General features: G+C 59.0%; 1 protein-coding gene across 2 annotated transcripts in view; it reads left to right on the forward strand.

Annotated features, from left to right (window-relative positions):
* The window catches only part of ATG2A (autophagy related 2A), a 40,379-nt gene extending 22,481 nt beyond the window's left edge, over nucleotides 1–17,898 (forward strand). For both annotated transcript variants that reach the window (XM_075939165.1, XM_075939166.1), the window contains exons 21-42: nucleotides 394–544; nucleotides 1,317–1,510; nucleotides 2,250–2,330; nucleotides 3,204–3,310; nucleotides 3,902–3,994; nucleotides 5,205–5,275; nucleotides 5,746–5,822; nucleotides 6,208–6,378; nucleotides 7,308–7,434; nucleotides 7,869–8,092; nucleotides 8,334–8,563; nucleotides 8,647–8,782; nucleotides 9,011–9,205; nucleotides 9,952–10,053; nucleotides 11,829–11,913; nucleotides 12,334–12,523; nucleotides 12,971–13,043; nucleotides 14,900–14,982; nucleotides 15,397–15,518; nucleotides 15,847–16,001; nucleotides 16,936–17,088; nucleotides 17,294–17,898. In XM_075939165.1, coding sequence (XP_075795280.1) covers nucleotides 394–544; nucleotides 1,317–1,510; nucleotides 2,250–2,330; nucleotides 3,204–3,310; nucleotides 3,902–3,994; nucleotides 5,205–5,275; nucleotides 5,746–5,822; nucleotides 6,208–6,378; nucleotides 7,308–7,434; nucleotides 7,869–8,092; nucleotides 8,334–8,563; nucleotides 8,647–8,782; nucleotides 9,011–9,205; nucleotides 9,952–10,053; nucleotides 11,829–11,913; nucleotides 12,334–12,523; nucleotides 12,971–13,043; nucleotides 14,900–14,982; nucleotides 15,397–15,518; nucleotides 15,847–16,001; nucleotides 16,936–17,088; nucleotides 17,294–17,530 — 3,057 coding nt within the window. In that variant the 3' untranslated portion in view covers nucleotides 17,531–17,898. The remainder of the gene's footprint in view (nucleotides 1–393; nucleotides 545–1,316; nucleotides 1,511–2,249; nucleotides 2,331–3,203; nucleotides 3,311–3,901; nucleotides 3,995–5,204; nucleotides 5,276–5,745; nucleotides 5,823–6,207; nucleotides 6,379–7,307; nucleotides 7,435–7,868; nucleotides 8,093–8,333; nucleotides 8,564–8,646; nucleotides 8,783–9,010; nucleotides 9,206–9,951; nucleotides 10,054–11,828; nucleotides 11,914–12,333; nucleotides 12,524–12,970; nucleotides 13,044–14,899; nucleotides 14,983–15,396; nucleotides 15,519–15,846; nucleotides 16,002–16,935; nucleotides 17,089–17,293) is intronic.
* The last annotated feature ends 564 nt before the right edge of the window (nucleotides 17,899–18,462 follow it).

An 18,462-nucleotide genomic window follows, 5' to 3' on the forward strand; every position in this document is an offset into this window, starting at 1 on the left:
CTTGGAGCCAGAGGTGGTCCCAGTGTGGCTCTAGGGGGCACTGTGCTGCAGGGACCGGGATGGGGGCTATTGCTTTTCCCTAAAATTGGGCTGCTCCTTCTAGTGTCCAGGCCACATTCAAACCTGGATTGTTCTCTGCCTCTCCAAATGCCCACCTGCCATCCTTGAACTCCACCTGCAGTTCTAGCAGATACTGGATCCTGCTGGGTACTGTTTCAATAAGCCCTGGCCCCTCCCCAGAGGTGGCTGCCTCCAGCCCCAGAGGAGGGATCCCTGTATAAATAGCCCCACCTGCAGTCCCGGAGGCTACAGCATTTCAGTGCGGGGTGACCCTGGAAGGGCAGTGATCTGCCCAAGAGTCTGACCCTTGTCCTCCTTCCCCTCTGCCCCCAGGATGAGTCTGCGAAGAAGCTGGACGACTCTCATGGAGAGATTGTGCTGGATGTGGACAGCTGCACCCTCTTCAGTGTGTCCCGGTATAAGGGCCAGGAGGAGCTTGGCTACCTCTGCATAGAGTCCGAGAGAGTCACCCTCTATCATAAAGGTACTGCCCAAACTGCGGGGGAGCGGGCGGGGCGGGTCCAGACTCCTGGGTTCTGCCCTCTCTTCTGGGAGGGAGAGGGATCTCTTCTGAGGGGGTAGGGTTCTGGTCCTGTGTCTGGTGCTGCTAAAGCAGTGGGGTCTGGGAGCCAGGTTCTGTTCACATGGCTCAGTGGGAGAGTTGGATTCGGACCTATCCCCATGCACTGACTGGGGCGAGGCAGGGGCCTGAGGTCCCAGAACAGACCTCAGGGCTGCTCATTGGACCCGTCTGCTCTCGCTGGTGCCCTCCTTGGGGTGCTGGATGGACCAGATGAAGCGCTTTGGAGCTGGGGCTCTGCTCTGTGCCCAGCCGCATGGTGCCCGCAGGTGGGAGCAGCCAGCCGGCCAAAGAGGCAGCTGAGCTAAGGCCAGCCTGGAGGCATTTTCCTGCAGCGGGGAGGGGGCTTTTGTTCCCAGTGGCTGCTCAGAATGAGGAGGGGAGAAATATAAGGGGGTGGCTTTTAAAGAGACAGAGCAGCGCTGAAGGGGGTGGGGAAGCAGCTGCCAGGGTTGTTAATGCTGATGTGACATCAGCATTTGTCTGAGTGGGTCAGGATCAGAACTCCATTTTACAGAGGGGAAATTGGGGGAAAGGGAGCAGTGATTCTACCTGGGGTCACCCAGCAGTCCAGTGGCAGGGCTGGGAACAGAGTCCAGCTCTCCTGAGTCCCAGGGCATTGGGAGGGGGCTACTGGAGGGATAGATGGCCAGCCAAGCTCTTTGTGTCCCCTCAGCTGTGGTAGAGGACTACTTCCTGGCCACTCGTTTGGAGATCCCCAGCTTCACCCCCCCGGACCGGCTGCACCCCACAATCTACGCCTCAGAGGAGGGGGTGCTGAGTGGGTTGGCAGGTGGCAGGAAGGACAGGCCCCTCAAGATGCTCTCAGCCACTATTCGCATCAACTTGGACTTGAAGAAGAACATCAAGGTATCATGTCTCCAATGGTGGGAAGGGAATTGGCTGGGCAGGCTCCCTCCTCTCCCCTGTCCTCCAAACAGGCTAAGTGCCAAACCAACCCCTTCCTGGGATCAGCAATTATTGTTAATTTAGAACATCTCCACGCCAGCTTTCATCTGACTTGGCTGTTCCTAGAGCAGTGTTTCTTAAACATTTTAAGATCGAGGAACACTAAACAATATTTTTTTATGAGGAACACCACAGATATTTTGTTGAACAAAAAATTATTGACCCAAAAAAAGGTCAGGAGGGATGTTATTGAGAAGAAAAAAGTCTTCTGCCTCTTTAAGGGTGGCCATTTTGAACTCTGTTCTCCGCAGCACACCTCGGACTGCCTCTGTGCCGCGGAACGCAGTTTAAGAAACACTGCCCTAGAGAGTATTTCCCTGTTGGATTTTCTCTGCCCCTTCCCCACCTCAGAGAGCTACGGGGATAGTCCTGCCTTGAAGAAAATAGGGCTCCCCTGATCTGGCATGGGATGACTTGGCATGAACAGCCATGGGTCTGTATGGGGCCCAGCTGGTGGACTGCCATGTGGGGGTGCTAGCAGCCTGCTGGCTTGGTTGGGGGAATATGCCCAAAGGGGTTCATAGACTACATTTCCCCCCCCCTCCATCCCATCTTTCAGGGCTTTTCCCCATCTTGGGGAGGCATCTCCCTGGTTTGTAACTTGGCTTCTCCAATCTCCCCTTCTGCAACCTGAATCCAGGAATTCCTGGTCACCTTGAGGCTTGAAGGGGCCACCATGCGACATCACATGGCGCTGACCAATCAGAGCTGGTACACACAGGTACGTCCTGGGCCAGATGTGCACCGCTGCTCTGCAGCGTAGCAGCCGTGGGGCTGGGGAGACGTGGGCCGAAGGAGAGGGAAGCTGGGCCAGCCCCAGCATGGCAGTAAGACACGGAGCGTTCCCAGAGGGCAGGTTGGATCCTCCATGGCTTGGACTCGCCCAGCTGAGGGGAGTTCGACTCATTCATTGGGCAGGGCTTGATTCTGTTCACTTAAAGCAATTCATGCCCTTTGAGGGTGCACTTGTTTCCTACTGCTGCAGTGATCAGCAGGGGATAGCTGATCTTGTCTATAGGAGGGATTGCCTAGTGGTTAGGATGCTTGCCTGGGATTCTGCCATAGGCTTCCTGTGGGACCTTGGGCAACTCTTTGGGTCTCGTTTTCCTTACTTGGGTTTTGGTGAGGGCGTGAGGCTGGGTGGCCTAGTAGCTAGAGCACTGGCCTGGGATTCTATTCCCAGCCCTGTCACTGGCCTGCTCTGTGACTGTGGCAAGTCACTGCCACTCTGTGCCTCAGTTTCCCAATCTGTGTAGTGGGGACATGAACCCTGCCCTGCCCCAAAGGGTGATTGTGAGGATAAATCTGTGCGCTGGAAAGGTCAGTCTGAGGCTGAGAGGTCGCTGTGTCACTTTATTCAGCACTGTTCCTGCATCTCTGCCATGAGGTCAGGCTCTGGCAGACTCAGGCAGGTGCCAGGAAATTGGTTTTACGCTACACACATGGGGAAGGCTGCTACACACAGGGGCCTGGGCTGGAGGCAGGAGTCCCGGGGGGCTGGGTCTCCAGCTGAGGGGATTGGGACAGGCCTTTCTGCCCCTTGAAGAGCTGCAGTCCGGGTTGCACGTGCTCCCACTCCCGCCCTCTCTTGCAGCTGATTGACTTCCTGGATGTACTCGACGATCCGATTCTGGGCTTTCTCCCCCCTACGGTCATTACGGTGCTGCACACCCACCTCTTCTGCTGCGCAGTTGACTACAGGTGCGGAGGAGAGCGGGGGCGAGTGGGCTTTGGGGAAAAGGGCAGCTCTAGAATAGGAGAGGCCCTTGGCTGTTTGTACAGGAGGAACAGAAGTGAGACCAAGAAGTTACATTGACAGATCCGGTCCAAGGGAATCTGGGCTCCTGGGCTCTGGTCCCAGCTCAGGGAGGGAATGGGAATCTAGTGGGCAAGGAGCCAGGATTCCTGGGTTCTAGCTTCAGCTCTGGGAAGGGGGCGACGTCCTTGTTAGAGCAAAACCTCACAGCCTGGTCCCTGCTGTCCACTCGCCCTAATCTTGGCATCTTGGGGATGGGATGCAATGGTGGGAGCCTCTGGCACCTTAAGATAATCCCCATTGGGCCAGGAAAGCTGGGCTGGCCAGACAGGATCAGAACCCAGGTCTGTTCAGGGCAAGGAGTAAGGACCTAGCCGGGGCAGCTGTGGATCATCTGTCCCCTGTGAAGATGGGGATGGGAGATAATCCTGCCTTGCTGGGGCTCTCCCTGCTCCCTTAGCCCTCTCGTCACACCCTGCCCCCATGCTGGTTCTGTCCCTACCGCTTTGCATGGTAAAGCCCATCTCGCCCCTCAGGCCCCTGTACCTTCCCGTCCGCGTGCTCATCACGGCTGAGACCTTCACCTTGTCCAGCAACATCATCGTGGACACTTCGATCTTCCTGCTCAGGTAGGCGTTCTCCAGCTGGGGACAGCTCACCTGAGCGCCCCTTCCGGAGGATTCGTCCCTCCCAGGGCTGGTGAGAGCAGGGGCTTGAGACCCGTTCCCTCTGGGCCACACTTGGGCTGCTCACGCTAACCAAGTGTTGGCCTGTGTGGGGTCCTACAGGTGCCTGGGTGCCAGAGGGGTGGGTGCAGCAGGAGCCCAATGCAGTGGAATTGGGAGTGATTTCTCACCCTGGGTCTACTCCAGATACCCAGGGTGGAGCCATGAACAGCTGGGCCCTGCGCACTTGTTGCCGAAATCTCCCCCCACACGTGTTCAGGCCATAGCTCACGCACAGCCTCTTCACCCCAGCTGACACCTTGTATCCTATTCCTCCCCCAACCAGCCTGGGACTGGAACAGAGCTGGCACCCCTGGAAAGTAAAGGCCCACCTGGGGCTGGACTGGGGCCAGTGCCCTCCAGCAGGGAAAGGACCCCAGTCCCGTTCCTGGAGCCAGCCGCGCTCCAGCACTTGCTCCCTTAGCCAGGATCTGAGTCTCAGGGATATATGCCCGGCTGATACCTATCGCTTTGCATGGGCGCCTTGGGTTCCTGGTTACCGTACAGTGACGGGCAAGGTCTAGACCAGGGCCACTCAACACGCAGCCTGTGGGTCACATGCAGCCCGCAGCTCATTCGTTTGCGGCCCACAGTGCGGTTTGGGTTTACGTGGGGCTCTACACACGGCCCGTGGGTGGGGTCCTTTGAACGTGGCCTCCACTGGGAACACGCTCCACAACGGCCCAGTGTCTCCCAGGCGGGGTGAGCACTGAGATGCAAGCAGACGGGCCGGCTGGAACAGACAGGTACAGGGTATCCGCGTTTCTAGCCCCAGGGAAGAGGTGCTGGGAGCACCGGAGCATTGTGGGAAGTGCTGGCTGCTCAGCTTTGTGGGCAGCGCTTGAGAAGTGCTACCTGGCTCACACTGGCCACATTTGGGTCCGGCGCCGCAGCTTAATCTTAGTATTCATGCCCGTCGGTGTGAACAAAGCTATTTGCATATATTTGCGTGTATACGCAACCACACTTAAGTTGCAGCCCTCAGCACATGCTGTGAGGATCCTTGTGGCCCCCGGGGCTTCCACAGTTGAGTAGCCCTGGTGTAGACTACTCCAGCTGCCTGGCATGAGCCTCCTGGGGGGGCAGGGCTTACCTTGACCTCCCCTCCCCCCAGGTTTATTCTGGATGACTCTGCCATCTACCTGTCTGACAAGTGCGACGTGGAGACTGTTGATCTGCGGAAGGGTAAGAGCTCCTATGCTCCGGGCACTGAACAGAGCAGCTATTGGAAAGGCTGCTGGGGAGTAGCAGGTATCCCTTGAGCACCCTGCCCCAACCCTTAGGCTGGGCTCTTGGCAGGTCTTTCAAGCTAAGGAGCTTGCGCCTGCTCGGTGCTTGGATGGCGTTGATGCCATGACTGCGCAGGTCTGACAGCCCAGCATGGTGGCAGGTGCCCTGTGCTGCTTTCAAAATGTCTGAATGAACGTAACCGTTCCCCCGCCCTGGGTGTGGTGGTGCTGCATGGACACCACCACACGGGGGGGAGGGAGGACATGCCCAGTGACACAGCCAGTTAGAGAGAACTTGCAGCAGAACCCAGGAGTCCTGGCTCCCCGCCCCCCTGCTCTAGCCCACCGGATCTCACACCCCTCCCAGAGCCTAAGACACACTCAGGGTCCTGGTGGGGCTGAATCTCTGTTCTCCCGTGGCCTCAGATTACGTGTGTGTCCTGGACGTGGATCTGCTCGAACTGGTCATCACCACGTGGAAGGGGAGCACCGGTGGGAAGCTGGTGAGGCTCAGCCTGGCAGAAAAGGGGCGGGCTGGGCTGGTCCTAGCAGCTGCAATGCAAATGGCGGGAGAGAACGGCACCTGAGAGGTGACTGTGCGTGGGGTGGGCAGGGTGCTCCCTGGAGCCAAGTGCAGGAGGTGGGTGACTCCCAGCCCCTTGCAGTGACCTTGCAGCACGAGCACCTTCCCCAGTGCAGCCTCTGTTGTTTTCAAAGCTGCATCGCTGCGTTTCTAAGCCTGTGGGACCTGCGGTGCCCTGCCTCCCTTCAGAATCCTGCGCTGTCTGCTCTGACCTCTCCCCAGGACCTGGGATCCCATCGCTCTGCCTCCCCTCCCCATCCTAGTGCTAACTTGGCCTGTCTCCCTCTCATTGTACTCCACCCCAGACCCAGCCGCTGTTTGAGCTGCGCTGCTCCAACAATGTGGTGCACCTGCACACCTGTGCCGACTCCTGCGCCATGCTGGCCAACCTTATCCAGTACGTGGTCAACCACGGGGACCTCCACCCGCCACCCCGGCAGGACAGCCCCACAGAGATTGCTGGCCAGAAGGTGCAGGTAAGGCGAGGAAGCTGGACTGGGGTCCTAGCCGAGTACGTCAGGCTGGCTTGGTGCTCAGAGCGGGGACCTGCAAGGGGATCTTCCAACACTCTAGCTAAGCAGGGTCAGACCAGTTCAGTGCCTGGAGTGGATGGGGGGGGGGTCGGGGAGTGCTCAAGGATCTTTTGTAGGTTAGTTAGGTGGAGTTAGCCAGTTTGGGGCATGGCTGCAGGGCCTACTCCAGTGAGAGCCAACCACTAAAACTGGGCAAATCAGAGGAGAGATACAGCCCTTCTTATTTGTAAAGCAGCAAGAGATTCTGCATTGGAGCAACTTATATGGGGATACAGAGTAGGCCCCAGCCCTCGGGGTCTTTAAATCAGACTCTGTTTCCAAGCTTCACTCCAGCTCAACCATCAGATCTGGGCTGGATGCAGGGTTCTCCCAGCCTGCGTGTTGGAGATCGGCTGGGATGATGTGGCCTGTATGTCTGACGGAAAGGCATGCGCTGGGGGGCCGGCGGGAGCTCAGTAAGTGGTGCTCTCCCAAGCAATCGGAGCAGATTTCAGGGCTGTAGTGTGGCGCTAGGGGTCACTGTTCTGCAGGGCGGGAGGGCTCAGTAGAGCACGTCTCCCCGACAGTCAACACTGACCCGAGTGCCCACCCAGCACAGTGCTAGTGGGCGCTGTGCTGTCGGGAGCAGGGTGAGGCTCAGCAGGGGGTGCTCTCCCCTCGCCATCTGCTGATCCCACTGTCCACGGGCAGTGCTGTGGGTGCTGTGCCAGAGGGTGCATTCTCCTGTCTGATCCATGGGGTTTGGTGACCTCCCCTGATACTATACAAGTTCTGCTCCCAGCCCTTCTGCAAGGGGGGGGTGTGCGTCTGGCTTCTCAGGGACACCCCTTCCCCACACAGTACCTAACCTGCTGATTGTGGTTGGCCCCCAGCTGTCAGAGAGCCCAGCTTCGCTGCCCTCCTGCCTGCCTGCCGAGACGGCCACCATTAACCAGCGGGACCTGACTGACGCCCTCATCGACACCGATCGTGGCCTGAGGGACCTGGCATCAGAGCCGGGTAGGGGGTGCCAGTCAAACCCTGGGAAGCCACAGGGCTATCCCCTTGCTGCCTCTGCCTCCTGGGGGGCTGCTGGGCCATGTTGGGGGAGGAGAAGGGCTGCTGGCTGGGTGGCACCTGGCTGCATCCCTCCTTCTACAGGGTGAGAGAAATTAGCATCATCTCCCCAAATCATTGCCTGGCTGAATGGGCTGTTCAGTGCTGGGGGATGTCCGGCGGAGGGTTCCATTGGCCAGACCCGTGGGTGTGTGTGGGGGGGGGCTGTTGGCCAGACCCGCGGGTGTGTGTGGGGGAAATGTCCGGCTAGAGGGGGCTGTTGGTCAGACCTGGGGGTGCAGGGTGTGACGTTCAGGCAGGAGGGGGCCGTTGTCTGAAGCAGGATGCAGGAGTGTCTTGTTGGGGCCCATCTCACCCGGGTCTCTCTCCCTTCCCAGGAGAGGCCGGGCAGTTGCACCAAACCTCCCCCGTTTCCGTCTATCTGTTCCCGGGGGAGAACGGTGCTGGGGGCAAACCCGGCCCCCCACCCCCTGCAGCCCAGCCCCCTGCCTCCGTGGAAGTGGGGCTAGATCTCTGCTCCTCGGAGGGCAGCGAGGAGGAGAGCGAGGCCACTGACAATGACGACTTCTGCATCCTGGACGCGCCTGGCATGGGCATTCCAGTAAGGGGAGGCAGGGCCCATGGGGGCAGTGGGACACAGAGAAGCTGAGAGGCTTGGGGAGCTCTGACAGCTAAGGGGTGGGGCTTTGGGAGGGACAGGGAGAGGTTGGGAATGGGGCAGGGCAGGGTTTAGTGCCTGGACCCTTTGGGAAGGATGAGGCAGTGGGATATTGGGAGGACAACTGGGTCCCCAGACTGCTCTGAGGCTGCCTGTGTGTGTCTCCTCTCCCCCACGCCTCCAGCCCAAGGACGGTGAGCCTGTGGTGACAAAGCTGCTGGAGGGGCCAGTGCCCATCAAAGACGGCTACTTCTCGCGCCCACTGGGCAGCACAGACCTGCTGAAGGCTCCAGCTCACTTCCCCTTGCCAGAGAGCCGGGTCATGCTGCGTGAGATCTCGGTGGTCTGGCATCTCTATGGAGGACGGGACTTTGGGGTCGGGCGCACCCCCCCAGGACATGCCCACTCGCCCAGGTGAGACCTCGATGGCTGGCAGACACAGCCTGCCCTGTGGTTGGGCTGGGCAGCTCTGACCCGGTCTTCCCCCTGCTCTGCAGGATAAGGCCCGGCCAGTCGAGTGCTCGCAGCTCCCCTTCCCGCTCCTCCATGGCCAACCGGCCCCAGAACACCTGGCGTACGCAGGGCGGGACTGGGCGCCTCCACGATCAGCTCATGGAGATACAGCTCACCAAGGTGAGAGCGAAGGACGGGGATGGGGCTTCCAACCATGCTCCAGAGGATCTTCTGTGACCTCCCTGCCACAGGAGAGTAGGCTGGGCAGGCCCATGGTGAGCTCCCCCATTACTATGGAAGCAGATTCGGCTCCTAGCCCTTCTGTGGTGGTGATGGGGGGGAGTCAGGCTTCTCAGGGACATCCCCACCCCTGCTGTTATCAAGCTCTGGCCTCTCGCCTTCCTTCAGGTGAGCTTTCAGCATGAGACCTACCCCAGTGGGGCAGAGAAGCCGTCCCCGGAGCTGGAGGAGCAGCCAGTGTCGCGGCAGGTGTTCATTGTGCAGGAGCTGGAGATACGTGACCGGCTGGCCTCCTCCCAGATCAACAAGTTCCTCTACCTGTACACCAGTGAGAAGATGCCACGCCGGGCCCACTCCAACATGGTATGGCCAGGGGGCTAACAGAGGCGGGATCTGGGCTGGAACGGGAGCAAGTGTTAGAGAGCAGGCCTGAGGCGAGTGCTGGGTCTGAGGAGAGATTGTGGGGCAGGAGCCATGCCAGGGTCAGGAAGTGAGTTCTGAGGGCTCTTGGGGTGAGGCAGCCACTGCAGCGAGGAAACAGAGGAGGTATCTGGGATGGGCATGAGAGGAGGGTTGGGTTGGGGTGGGGTGGGTACTGGATTTCGGGGGCAGTGAGCTCTGTACGGGTGGGCTCTGGACATAGTTTGTTGGGGTCCGTACAGGCTGGGGGGCGGGAGAGGGGTCTGGACCTGGGGGAAAGAGATTTTGTTTTGAGGTGGGTGCTAGGGTTGGGGGATGGGATTTTGGCAGGAGCAGGGCTCGGCGGGGGGAGGGTTTGGTGTGGGGTGGGTGTTAGGGCTGAGCAGGGATGGGGGAGGGCTTGGGGGAAAGATTTGATCTGGTGGGTCTCAGATCTGGGCAGAGGGAGAGCTCGTGGGATGGGATTCAGTGTGCACTGGTGCTGGGGCTTGGCAAGGATCAGCTCTGGGCTGTGGGGGGAGGGATTTGTTATGCAGTGGGTGCTGTGGCTTGGTGGGGGTCAGGGTGGGAGAGGTTTCGGGGGGGTGGAGGATTTGGTGTGGGATGGGTGCTGAGGCTCCACAGGGGTCAGATCTGCTCTGGGGAAGGGCTGTGGGGCTCACCTAGTTTGATGGCTGCCTCCCCCATAGCTCACCATCAAGGCCCTGCATGTGTGCCCTGAGGCCGGACTGGGAGGCCCCGAGTGCTGCCTGCGTGTGTCTCTCCTGCCGCTGCGCCTCAACATTGACCAGGTGAGCGGGGCTGCAGGTGGTTCCGTGGGCCCTGCCTAGAGGCTCCCGGCCTTTGCCCCACACCTGGGGGAACCCTGATCCAGATACATCTCCCCACCCCCGCCCACAGAGAGGGGAAGGGCCTATACCAGTTCCCCAACCTGGGGCCAAATCAGAGCTGGAGCCCCGGGGAGCAGAAAGGCCTGTGCCAACTTGTTTGAATGAAATTAACCCTTTCTCTCCTGGAGCCTCAGCTTCCTGTGGTCTAGCATTGTCCCTCCCCATCCTCCACCTCCTTTCCAAATTACTGGCTCGGACTCTGCTTGGATCCCCTTGGCCATAGCAGTTTGCCTGCTTCTGGGGCAGAACACAGAGCTGGTGCCTTGCTCGTAGTTTCCAAGCCTGCCTGTCCGGCCAGCCCTGTGTCCAGGGAGCTCCTTCCCCTTGCGCCCTTCCAGGGCCACGCTCACCTCTTTTTCCTTCGCTGTCTGCTGGCTGGTGCACACGGCCAACATGCCAAGCAATCCCCCAGCTCCTGCATTTACAGATGGTCTCAGGCCTGTGGCCTTGGGTGGTGGCATCTGTCATTAACTCACTCACTCCCCTACAAAGGGACTTGGAATCATACAACGCTAGAACTGGAAGGGACCTCGAGGGGTCATCAGGTCCAGTCCCCTGCCCTCACGGCAGGATCAAGCACCATTTAGATCAGGACTGGGCAAAATGTGGCCCAAGGGCTGGATCTGGCCCACCTAACACTTTGATCCGGCCCATGGACTGCATCTGGCCATTTCTATTTCTAGCCTGCTGCCCGTGCCACTGAATTTCCAAGCGGTGGTTCAAGCAGCCAGATCCTATTTAAATGGCTCTCAGCTCCCAGTCACAGTGTTACCCCAGCAGGGGCCAGAGCCCGGGGCCCTTTAAATAGCCACAGCAACCCCAGGTGACTGCCAGGCAACATGGTGGCTGCAAGCTCTTTGCTGTGTGTTTTAAGTCAAAGCCTCCGGCCCCAGACAACTCTGCGGGGGGAGGCAAGTCCCCAGCTCCACCTAGGATTGCCAGGTGTCCGGTTTTGAACCAGACAGGCCAGTATTTGAGCTTTCTGTTTGGGAAACAAATTGAGAAAATAGAAATGTCCGGTATTTTCTAAATAAGATGGAATGTAGATTGTGATGTAATGTCAAGTGTGTGCAGTATTTTTGTTGAAACCATCTGGCAACCCTAGCTCCACCCCTTCTGCCCCAGGCCCTGCCCCTCCTAGGGGGTGAAGCCAGCCCATCACCACAAAGCAAATTTAAGTGGCCCCCCTGCAAAAATTATTGCCCACCCCGATCTAGATCATCCATGACCGATGTCTATCTAACCTGCTCTTTAATATCTCCAGCAATGGAGATTCCACATCCTTCCTCGGCAAATATTCCAGTTTTTGACCACCCTGACAGTTAGGACATTTTTCCTAATAGCCAACCTAAACCTTCCCTGCTGCATTTTAAGCCCATTGCTTCTTGTCCATCCTCAGAGGCCAAGGAGAACAGTTTGTCTCCCTCCTCCTTGTTACACTCTTTTAGGTAGTTGAAAGCTGCTATCATGTCCTCTCTCTCCTCTTTTCCACACTAAACAAGCCCAATTCTTTCAGTCTTCCCTCACAGCTCATGTTTTCTCATTTGTTTTTTTACAGGTCTTATCCACTCCTCTCCTTTTAACTAAACGAATGGTAGTTAGCGCAGCCAATTCTATGACTGAGGGCTGCTCGCCTTCCAGTATAACACTGTCTTTGCTGCTTCTCCTCCTACCAGGATGCCTTGTTTTTCCTGAAGGATTTCTTCACCAGCCTGGCTGCCAGCATTAATCCCGTGTTGCCTGTGGAGGCTGGGACAGAAGGTGAGTTGAAGGGCAGTCTAGAGGGGCTGTCTGGCTGCGGGGGAGGGGGGATAAAGCTTCACCCTCTCTGAGAATCTTCTGGCTCTTTGAAGCCCTGGCATAAACCTTCCTCGTGCTGCGAAACTGAAGCAGGGGGACAGACTCTTGGGCCACGTGAGTCTCTGGCCACGCCAAGTGCTGTTACCGTGCCTGTAACCAGGCCTCCTGGACCCACTGAGCTTTTCATGGCCTCTGCCAGCTACACTACCACATGGCTCCACAAAATGGGGGTCTTGCTGAGGCGTGAGCTGCCATGAGCATGTACGGCCGGCTGAATTAGAGAGGAGGGAACTGAGGTGTGGGAGTTAGGGAAGGGATGTGAAATTCAAGCCCCTGCTCCTTGACCCCACCATTTCCCTGTCCCCTCTCCCCCCCCCATAGCCCGCCCAGATCCAGGGGTCCGAGCCAGCCCAGCCGAGTCAGACTCTCTGGGGAAGGAGCCTGAAGTGAGCCGGGGGCCAGGGTTGGTGCTGGTGGGGGTGGAGATGACGGCTTCCATGGAGACCACACTGAGTGAAAACAGCTCCTCCTCCAATGCCTCGTCCGCCACGGACCAACCCATCTACTTCAGGTATGAGATGCAGCTACCTCTGGGGTGGGGCGCAGGAGGTGCTAATAGTAATTGGCAAAGGGGAATCTTATTTTACATTGAAGTGGCAGGAGGGGAGATATGAGAAGTGAAGGAGGCAGAACAGGAATGATGGAACCTAGAGTGCAGCCTGGATTCCGGGGTTCCCCACAACCTGATCTGTATGGGTGGGACCATCAGTGATCATGCGGTAGCAGGACACATTTTGACTGGGGTAGTGCTTCATTCTGTCCTCCACTCCCTGTAGCACAGCACCCCCTAGTGCTGCACTGGGGTCAGCACCCCTCCCTTCTGCAGAGTCCCCATCCTACTGCCTGCAGCACCAAGATTTTGGTGACTTCTGTCAAGGCTCAGGGGGCTGCTTAGCATAGTACTGCCCCCTCATCTGCCAGTCTGTTCAGCTCTGTGTCCTGGCTGATTGATCCTCAGGGAGTTCCGGTTCACGTCAGAAGTGCCCATCTGGCTGGACTATCATGGGAAGCACATGACCATGGACCAGGTGGTGAGTGGGGCTGGAGCAGGGAGATGCCAGTGAACTTCTGGGTGGGGCAGTGGTGATGGGGAATCGCAGACCCCAGCTCCTTCCCCAACTAGCCAGCCACGGCCTCTTGTCCCCTGCTGGGAGGGCTCGAGGTGGAGGGGGATCGTGTGGGATAAGCTTTGTGACTTGTGAGCAGGATACAGCCCTGGGTGGGGTGCGTAGTGGAGCAGTGCCTGGAAAGGGGTGGAGCTGGCCAGGAAGTGGCAGGGGCACCTCTGGTACTGGTGGGAATTGATTCAAGTTCTAGAGTTGGGGGTGGCTGATTCAGGTTCTAGAGCTGCTCCGTGTCGGGAGGCGGACCACAGGGCCCCTTTACCCGCCCCCGCAAGAAGGGGGGGAGGAAGGGGTCTCGCCCAGGGCTATGCCGCCCTCTTGTTCTGGCCCACAGGAGGGATGTCCAGGGGGAGTGTGGGAAGCCAATGCTTCTGCCCGGGCGGTCCACACCCTGGGTGTTCTGACCTGGTCCTTCAGACCCCCACACCCGTTGTGTCTTCCTTTGCCATCTATGCCTCTCCCGGGACCACAGTCCACCCCGAGTACCCCTCACATGCTTCTAGTTCCAATCCAATGCCCTTTGGGGTGTCTGGGTGTTAAGTCAGTGTCTAGCCGCTACACCCCATGCAGCTCTGTCCCATTCCAAGCGGGTTCTGCCCAGTGCAAGCAAGGGGGAGGTAGGTTAGGGTCAACCCTTTAAGGCTAGAGAGAGTTCTGGTCTGCAGCCCTCCAACCACTCGCGCTCCTGCCCACCCTGGGCCGCTTCCTACCGCCCCCACTCACCGCTGTCTGAATCCCGGCCGTCTTCTTCTGGGACACGAACCGTCTCCCCGGGCGACAGCTCGCCGGGCCGACAAACTGCCGCTGGCTGTTCTTCCCTCGGCTGTGAGGGCTGTCCTCTCCCCTCTGGGGGTAGCCCATATGGTTCCACACCCGGGGGGAGGCGGGTTCTCCCTGACACCCGGCTCCCCCTCGCCCTCCGGTTCGAAGGAGCTTCTTCTCCCCCCCTCGCTTGCCGAGCCGCCGGCATTTAAAGCACTGGCGTCTGGCGCGAGCATGTGCCACGGGGGCGGGGCTAGGCGGCTGCACCTCCCTGCCATGGCGCCCGACCAGTGGCGGGGCGTTTGCGCTCTGTCACGCTCCCCTTCTGCTGGGTCTGGGGATGCAGCACGGAGCATCCTCTCCAGGGGTGCAGAATCCACCTCTTTGGCTGTTACTATCAGCTGGGCCATAATGTAGCCCTGGAGCGGGCACTAGAGGGTGCATTGGGATCCTCCACGACGCCTTTGATTCTTAGGCCACTGATTTGAGTTCTGCTGGGGGCAGGGGGCAGTTGATTAGTGTGGAACAAGTTAAGGTGAGGTCAGACTGGCCAAGGGAGACCCCATTCAAACTGGCCCTGGGTGCTGGGACCAAGCTAACCTCCCCTGCCACCAGAGGAGGACCCAGTGGGTGGGGGTGGAGACATGCCTGCGCATGTGGCGAGATGGCTGCTCATAGGAGGGCTAATCCCCATTGTACTGGGGCAAAGAGGGCTGAGTGTAGGACCCAGGTGTAGGTTAGGGGAGTTCCTGCCTGGCAGCTCTGCGGTTGGGGGAGGAGGTTGTCTGTCTGCATGGCACTGAGGCTTAGGACAGTGCTGGAGGGTGCATAGATGGGTACATGTGTTGCGAGGGGAATAGCATTGGGGGACTGTGCATATATGGGGGAGCTGCTTGGGGGATGGGTGCAGGATTGGGGCCATGAGGAAGCTGCAGGTGGGAGATGGGAGGGAGGCAGTCTGTGCATCAATAGTGCTTTAACCTTTCCTCTCCCCACCCAAGGGCACCTTCGCTGGGATCCTCATCGGCTTGGCCCAGCTCAACTGCTCTGAGCTCAAGCTCAAGCGCCTCTGCTGCAGACACGGGTGAGCTGGGGGGCCTGGGACGTGCAGGCTTTGGGGTGGGGAGGGGGGTCAAGGCATGCAGAGGGTTTGGCCTAGGCCCCTTGCATGTGCACCTGTGCAGGGCCCAGACTAGGGATGTGAAGGGTTAACCGCTGGGAGCCTGCTGCAGACAGGGCCAGGCTGGAACAGCCCCTACCGGCAGGAAGGGGGCCGCTCCAGCCCAGCGGGATTCAACAGGATTTTACATCCCTAGCTCAGCCTGGGAGCCGGAGCTGCCTCTTTCTGCCCTGCTCTCTTGCCTTAACTGGCACCACTAGGGCCCAATTGCTGGGGAGGGAGGTGTAGTCTGTAGCGCAGCTCCAGGGCTCAGTTCCATCCAAGAGGGCAGTGGGGGCTGCCCATTTTTTCACACAATGCCTCTGTCTGTGCCCCCAGGCTCCTGGGCGTGGACAAGGTGATCAGCTACGCCCTCACTGAGTGGCTGACGGACATACGCAAGAACCAGCTGCCAGGCATCCTGGGCGGCGTGGGGCCCATGCACTCTGTCCTCCAGCTCTGTGAGTGCTCGGCCTGGCCTGGCCCACTAGCCCTGGCTTTGTGCCAAGTGTCCCAACCACAAGTGCTGGGTGTGGGAGGAACCACCGTGCTCTGGAGGGATGGGGAAGGACATGGAGGAGGGGATACAGGGGTTCTGGGGTGAGCTTAGAGAGGAGGGAGTTAAGTGTGGAGTGGTGTAGGTTGGGGATGGGGGCCCTAGGTCCAGCGTGATGGGGTGGGGGAGATGGAGACAGGGGGGTCGCTATGGTCTCTGGAGGGGGAAGCTGTTCTGCCCTTAGGGTTCCCCCATTTCCAGCTAAGGTGGCTTTTTCCCTCCCCCTTCCCTAGTCCACGGCCTGCGTGACCTGTTCTGGATGCCCATCGAGCAGTACCGCAAGGACGGGCGCATCATCCGGGGGCTGCAGCGCGGGGCTGCCTCCTTTGGGACCTCCACAGCCTCGGCTGCCCTGGAGCTCAGCAACCGCCTGGTGCAGGCCATACAGGTGAGCTCCCTGCCTCCCTCCCATCCATCTCTCACCCCAGCACTTTGGGGCGGGGATGCAGAATGGCCCTATCCAGCCAGTGGGGAAAGGTGGGGTGGGGAAAGGACCAGGAGTCTGCAGTAGCATCAGAGAAGGCTTTTCAGGTAGCCCATCCCCTTGGCATGAGGGAAAATGGTTCTGAGAGGAGGCACTTGTCCAAAATCAATGGTAAAGCTGGGAACAGAACCCACAAGTCCTGGTCCCTTGTCCTTCCTCCCCTTTCTCTAACCAGCTAGATCAGAGTGGGGCAGACTACTGCCCCCAGGCCACATCTGGCCCATCAGACCCTTCAGTCTGGCCCCTAAGCTTCCCTCAGGGAATGGGGTTGGGACAGCCTTGCCAGCAGGAGCCAGCCCAGCTGCTGGGCAGTGTGCGGTGAGTAGGGGTGACTAGCCCCTGTCCCTCTCCTTCTGCCTCCTTCCCCACAGCCTCAGCTCCCCCAGTGCCTGTGCGGGTGCACTCACTGCCCCACCAGCCCTGATGCTCAGAATAGCGCAGTCAAGGGACAGGGTTAGTCGGGGTGAGGGCCAAGCCATGCCTGGCTGTTCAGCAAGGAGCAACCTCCCCAGACTTCCCTGCCCAGCTCTCCATACAATTTCCTTACCCAATGTGGCCCTCAAGCCAAAAAGTTTGCCCACCCCTGAGCCAGACCTGCTCCCCTTCCAGGGGTGCTTTTCTTCTTGCCCTGAGTCCATTCTAGTTCATAGGCCATGTCGGTCGGGGCAGAGAGAGCAGGACTTGGAGACTCTGTGAGGGGTGGAGTGGGGAGACTAGGGGTGTCTGTGGGTGGGTGGAAGGTCTGTGTGTACAGGGTGCGGGGGAGGAAGCAGGGATGTGGGAGGGTCTCAACATGTGATGCTTTTGGGGTTTCTCATCTCTTAATGCTCCCCCCCAGGCCACAGCTGAAACAGTCTACGACATCCTGTCTCCAACCTCTCCTATGACACGGACCCTGCTGGATAAGAAGCATGCCCGGAAGCTGCGCCGAGGCCAGCAGCCAGCTGACCTCCGTGAAGGCGTGGCCAAGGCCTACGATACCTTCCGAGAGGTATGGTCCCTCCCTGCGCTAAGGCCTGTCCCCTTCCATTAAGTGGGCCAAGGCTACTCCCAATTGCTGGACGTTCCCTCCTGACCCTGCTGGGAGCTGAGCCCTGAAGCATTAGAGTGGGGAGGCTTATCATTTGGATTCCAGTTATATCCTCTGGCAGGTACTTCCACAGCTTAACCACAAACTCCCCTTTGCTCTCTTGCAGGGCGTGATTGATACAGCTCAGACCATCTGCGACGTGGCTGCACGGGGCCATGAGCAGAAAGGCATCACAGGGGCGGTGGGTGGAGTCCTGCGTCAGATCCCTCCCACCGTGGTCAAGCCTCTTATCGTGGCCTCGGAGGCCACCTCGAACCTGCTGGGGGGGATGCGCAACCAGATCAAGCCAGATGCCCGCAAGGAGGAGTCTCTCAAGTGGCGGTTGGAGGAAAGCCAGGACTGACAGTACAGACCATGTGCCACAGAGCCCAGCCCTACTGCCTGGACACGACGACGGCTTACCATCTCCTTCTCCTTGGGGGGGGGGGGTGCCAAATCCTACCCCCTTTGGGGAGCTGCTGGCCCCTCCAACCAGGCCATGCGAAGGACACAGTGCAGTGATGACTGCAATTTGAACCAAGGAGCCATAATTCAAGGGGGGCAGTCAGCTTGAAACCAGGGGAGGGAGCTAATTTAACCCTTGTCCATGGTTGCTTGGGACTTGCTTTTATACTGATCAGCCCCTCGAGTCCTCCCTTGCATGATCCTTGCAGCCGCCGCCCCCAAAACCAAATGAGGAGACTGAGTATTAAAGGAAGTGAGTGGTTTTCACTCAGTCTCATGGCCCAGCTTTCTCCAGCCCCATGTCCCTTCCCAAGGGCCAGGCAGCTTTTACAAGGGCCGGGAGGTCTGACCCCAAGGGGAAAGGGACCTTGATTCCCTTTCCTGCCTCTGTCCCCAGCTGCTGACCTCAGGGGGAGGATTGTGGAGTAAGAGTCTCTTTGGTTGCAACCATCTGCCTTACCAGACTTGGGCTTGGGGGGTGGCTGGTCTAGACGCCTGTCCCACTGCTGGCAGTGCCCAGAGAAGAAGCTCTGTTCTCTCTCCACTGCTTGCTCCTACCCGTGCCGTCACTTTGTTGTGTTTTGGAAATAGCTGTGCAGCTGCTGGCATGTGGTGCTTAGGACTGGCTGCTGCTTTGAGAGCTTTGCGTCGGGTGAGGGGCACTCTGATAAGGCCATGAACAGACTCTGTGCCTGAGCTGGAACTTTGCAGTCCATTCTTCAGCTGTGTGGTCTGCAGCAACTCTGAGTGGGGAGAGGGGTAGTCTAGACCAGGCACTGTATGGGCCAAGGAGCCCTCAATGCAGGACATTCTTTTGGGCAGGGACTAATA

Source organism: Pelodiscus sinensis, chromosome 11 (genome assembly GCF_049634645.1).
Source record: "Pelodiscus sinensis isolate JC-2024 chromosome 11, ASM4963464v1, whole genome shotgun sequence".
Lineage (NCBI taxonomy): Eukaryota > Metazoa > Chordata > Testudines > Trionychidae > Pelodiscus > Pelodiscus sinensis.